At 48.4% G+C, this 5,082-nt stretch overlaps 1 protein-coding gene across 1 annotated transcript; it reads left to right on the forward strand.

Moving 5' to 3' along the window:
- Window positions 1-491: 491 nt before the first annotated feature.
- Window positions 492-4,796, forward strand: HSBP1 (heat shock factor binding protein 1). The gene is made up of 4 exons (XM_022583075.3): window positions 492-639; window positions 1,186-1,252; window positions 1,842-1,962; window positions 3,279-4,796. The coding sequence occupies exons 1-3, from the start codon at window positions 595-597 to the stop codon at window positions 1,958-1,960; spliced, it is 231 nt and encodes a 76-aa protein (XP_022438783.1). The 5' UTR covers window positions 492-594; the 3' UTR covers window positions 1,961-1,962; window positions 3,279-4,796.
- Window positions 4,797-5,082: the final 286 nt, after the last annotated feature.

The following is a 5,082-nucleotide window of genomic DNA, read 5'->3' on the forward strand; positions in this document are numbered from 1 at the left end:
GTGAAAATCAACCTGTCTCACAACGCCGTCACCTCCACTCGAGCATCGTGGGGAGAAAGAAAAGCACTGTGTCCAGGGCGCAACGAGTCTGGCAGCTAGGCACTGGTCGAGTGGTGGGCGCGCCACTCCCCCCTGGGACGTCGGTTTTCTCTCCAAGGGACCCGACTCCTTCTCCCTTCTCGGGGTTTGCGGGGTTTTGTTGGAGGTCAGGCGGCGACACAGGTCTGGGCTTGGCACCTCGCGGGCGCCCTGAGAAAGCCAGCGCGGCCTGTAACGACGGTCTGGGAAGAGACTAAGGCCACTTCTCCATTCGTTAGCCCCACGGCAGGTTCCTTTCACCTTTTTCCTCCCGGGGCGGAGCCCGGAGGGAGGCGCGGTAGGGGCGGGGGCTGGGCGGGGCTTAGTGGAAGAGGTGGAGAAGTGGTGGGCGGGGCCTCGCCTCGGAACGGAAGCGCGAACTACAGCTCCCACAGCGCCCCGCTGTCCCGCGGTTGGCCTCTGACGTCGCGAGAAGCAGCTGTTGGGCGTCTGCGCGGACAGACGGAAGTGTAGGTGACCGTCTGAGACAGCACCGCCAAGCTGGGAACCGGGGAGATGGCAGAGACAGAACCCAAGACCGTGCAGGATCTCACCTCGGTGGTAAGGGACGGATGTGCGCGGCGCGCCCGAGGCCGCCGCATCCCCGGGGGGGCGCCGGCGAAGTCCGCGGACCGAGGCGACCTCTCCGAGGCCGCACGGGGCAGGTCTCTGGAAGCCAGGTTTCTAGAGGCTTCGCGGCCGCGGCCTGGCCACCTTGACCCCCCGGCCGCTGGCTGTAGGCCCCTGCTCCTGCAGACGTGCCCAGCCATACCCGCCACCCGCACCCAGCCCCACTCAATCTCGGTGACCCCGGCTCCCCGCAGCTCCCCTCCTTACCCACTCTGCTCTGCGCGCCCCACCCCAAAACACCCGACGCCTTGGGAATCGCAGCGGGCCCAGAGGGGAGGGGGCGTCACCAGCCCCCCGAGTCTAATTTGACAGGTGGGAAAACTGAAACCCGGACAGGGAAATCGAAGGCCACGGAGCTGCGGAGAATTGGGGCCGGAACCCGGAATCCTGGTCTCCCCGTGGCACCAGGGCTCCTATCCTGATCCCGTGAAGGTGTCTCGGGGTAAGCGTGGGCTGTTGTGTTTTGTTGTTTCACAGGTGCAGACACTCCTGCAACAGATGCAAGATAAATTTCAGACCATGTCTGACCAGATCATTGGAAGAAATATCCTTTATTTGTAGTCAGTCTCTGATGGGCCTTTGGATCCCAGTTTCCGGATGGTGGTGGCGATAAGTGGGTGGTTTGCAGGTCAACTTCCACTAGTCATTTACCAGATTTTTTTTTATTTTATTTTTTACTGAGCTTAGATGCACACTTCCTGAGAAGTACTGTGCAAAGAGCTGGGCTTACAGCTGAGCTAGATCCCTGGCCGTGAGGAACTTACAGTTTCCCGGTAATGCTGCCTAGTATGATTGACTGTTGACTGTGAGCGAAGCATTTCATGTGTATCTCTCCTGTGATCCTCACCATCACCTGATGAAGAGGTTGTAGCGTTACCTTTGTGTAGCGGATGAGGAACCAGGAAGCTTAGAAAAATGAAAGAACTTGCCCATGTCCCATCACTAGTAAAGGGCAGGGCTGGGATTTGATCCTCACCCTGGACTCCCATGCTCTGAACCAGATTCTAACAGTATCCAAAGGAAATTGGAAAACCACTTTCATGAAGACACTGTGTTGAAGGTTGTAGTCCGCAGGGCCCTGGAGGAGAGGGGTAAGAAGTGGAAGCTGTTGGTGCCGTCTTTAACTTCGCCACTTGATGACATGAGCAGTCGCATTGATGACCTGGAGAAAAACATCGCAGACCTCATGACACAGGCCGGGGTGGAAGAGCTGGACGGGGAAAACAAGATCCCTGCCACACAGAAGAGTTGAAGGTGAGGGGAGCAAGGGACAGTAGAAGTGTGGTGCATGTCCCTGTGATTTTGATGTAGTCAGACTTTCTCTGGATCTGTCCCCAGCCAGGATCTAGCAAGCGTCCCTTGTATTGTTCCCCTTGTGGACTACAGGCTTTGAATTTTTCATGCCAAACTAATTCCTTATGAAGAATTTATTTTCCCTGTTTTTATCAATGAGACCTAGATCTCTAGTTAAGACCATTAGTTAATATTAGATAACCCCTGAGTTTATATCACGGCAAAAACAAAGAAGTGTATTTTGTTGGCCTGATAACTCTTATCACTGGCAGATTTTCCAATGGTTTGTTTTGTTTTGTTTCTTAAAGAGAATACGCACATTGCCACCTTCATAAATGCCATAAGTTCTAAGGATGCTCTTGGGAACACCCCCTGCACTAGGTGAATGCCAGGACAATGACTGGTTATGATTTAGATGACCTAGGTTGTGGCCACATTAAGCCTTCGCCCTAGAGTTGATTTGTTTTTCCATTGCATAGTTACAGGTATCAGGAGAGACTAATAATCAGAAATACCCGTTACAGCAAGATAGCTAGAGGCACAGATGACTGCCATGTTCTCACCATAGTGGGTTCCTTCATGACAAGCCTTTTCCTGAGTGTGGCGGTTACTTCATTGCAACCCACAGTAGTTTTTGAACTCCCTTTGTTCCCATCCCATTTTTAGCATTTTAATTCCCTATAAAAATAAAGTTTACTGTGAATGTTTAGGTAGCAAAATACATAGTAAAAGACACCAAATTCCTTTTTTATTTTCTGAGCATGTCCTGGCTGGACCAAATGATAGGAAACTATGAAGTACAGGTTGCTTTGAAGTCCAAGGAAATAAGTAGAGGTTTAGGAGGTAAGGGACTTAAATTTACTGTTATCTTAATAGTAGATTGGGTTGATGCAGTATGTTAGTAAATCATGTCGTTGTTTTGTGTGGTTGTCACCTTGATTCCTTATAGACTTGGGCAATGTCCTGCCAGTCTTAGGAGCGTCTCTGGGTCTCATATATTCCGGTATTCAAAAGCCCTATCAAGTGAAAGAGAACAGATTGAAGAATTTCTCGAGTGACGGGCATAATGCAAGGAAAGGAGTGGGAGTAGAAAACAAATGCACAATAATCTTTTTAATAAAGATTTTCATTGTCGTTTTGCTAGGATATTGTGCAGAGAAAATACATTTAATTCAAATGAGGATTGTGAAAGGATTTTTAGTTGCTAATTCTATGTATTATTTTTATGTGTCCTTCCAGAATGAATAGCACATTGATGGCTTTTGCTTTTTCAACAGGTTGCTCATCTACACTGGAATCTGGAACACCCTTTTTACAAGCCAAGAGAAGACAGATGGCTTTTTGCAACTAACTACTATGTGTAGACAGGTTTTATATTATAAAGTGTGCATTCTTCTTACCACATACTATAGAGTTAGTTTATAGCGTGATTTCCCTCCCCTGCCTCCCATGTTTCCTGAACATGGTGAATTCACGTCTTGGACCTTGGTCAGTTGTGCTATTAAACACTAAAACTTTGGCAGTTCCTGCATACAATTGTCAAATTTTTTAGTGTATTTTTGTGAAGTCACTTTTTTTCTATCATTCCCTTTGTCGTAGTTGCTGTTTGATAAAAGTTGCTGTGTAATTTTTTTATTAGACATAGGGTAGATCCTTGGTTATAATAAGATTTTTGTGAAGTAAGGCATTTATAGTTAAGGTTCTTTGATTCTCAGAGTGACTGATGAGTGAACACCAAATAGTGTGTTGGCGATACTTTCCAAGTGGTTAAAAACATTTAAAAGTGTGTATTCAGAAATATCTGGCACTACTCTGTCGCCAAAACTCGGAATGGAACCATGGTTTTATGCCTGAGTCCTTGAGGTCAGATGCTACAGTAACGAAGAGTGACCACGGCCACTTTAGTGTCAGAATTTTTAAATATGGACAGTGGCAGAGTTGCCTGATGTGATGAGGCTTTCAGCAGTTAGAGTTTTGCATGAGGTTTGAACCTTCAGTAGGACCCTACCTTGTCGATCTACAGCAGTTACCATAGGAAATCTGGCAGGAGTTTACAACTAAGCTACTCCACCTTTTGAGCTACTGGCTGGGAAAAGAAACAGAAAAGGAAAACAGACCGTGTTAAGTCCGTGCCTACTAAATAACTAGTTGTAGGCTTGAGTTTTTAAGAAATAGTTTCTTTAAACTGTTTCTTACCTAAATTCGAGCAGAGTAGTGGCTTTCTTGCTGATAATGGGAGACAGGGAAAACAACTGCGGCTCAGCCTGCAGTGTCAGGAGCGCTGAGCCCCAAGGCACTGTTGACAGGAAGGAGACCCGTGCGGCTGTGCAGCAGGATGATTTTGTATAGAGAACGTGGAAGAAGCTGGGGAACGGAACAGTGCTTTGGAGGGGGAGACCCGTAGTCAACACAGTGTGATTTTTTTCAAGTTTCCTATGTCACTAGTCTTAATTGTTTGAATTGCAAATATATAATAATATTAAGGAATAATTTGTCCTATTTATAAATTATATGGGGAACACAGAGGAGTCGATTTCTTCTGGGGTAAAATGAATTCCCCACTGTTACCACCGAGCCACAGAAACTCCCTCACTGGGCCGGTAGGTCGAGAGGTGTGGCCCTGAAAGCCCAGAGCCAGCTGGACTCAGGGACTGGATGGAACCGCGTGCAAGATGCTTCCAAGCCTGGGAAATGGCAAGTGGACAGTCGGGATGTAAGCAGTTGGCTTCCTTAAGTAACAGGAATGTTTCCCCTGACCAAAAATACCTGCCATGAATAAAGGTGCCTGAAATCCTGCTGTTGACGCTTCCTTTGTGTCAAAAATGATTGGTTTGGTTTTCTGCATTTTCATACCATTTCAGATGATCGGCTAGAAGCTCTGGAAGGATTCAGTACCCATAGCCAAAGTGGGGACGGGAGGCGCGGGGGAGACTGTGGTGCCCCAAGGGAAGCCAAGGAGTGTGGAAGCCTCGGGCTGCAGGGCTCACCGGCCAGAGCGAAGGAGAGCGACGCCCTCCGGGGTCCCCAGGGAAACCTTCACGAGTGTGCTCCCCAGGACACTCGTCCCTGAGAAACTCCAGC

Source organism: Delphinapterus leucas, chromosome 20 (assembly GCF_059928025.1).
Source record: "Delphinapterus leucas isolate spDelLeu-1000000601 "Yukka" chromosome 20, BTC_Dleu_Yukka2, whole genome shotgun sequence".
Lineage (NCBI taxonomy): Eukaryota > Metazoa > Chordata > Mammalia > Artiodactyla > Monodontidae > Delphinapterus > Delphinapterus leucas.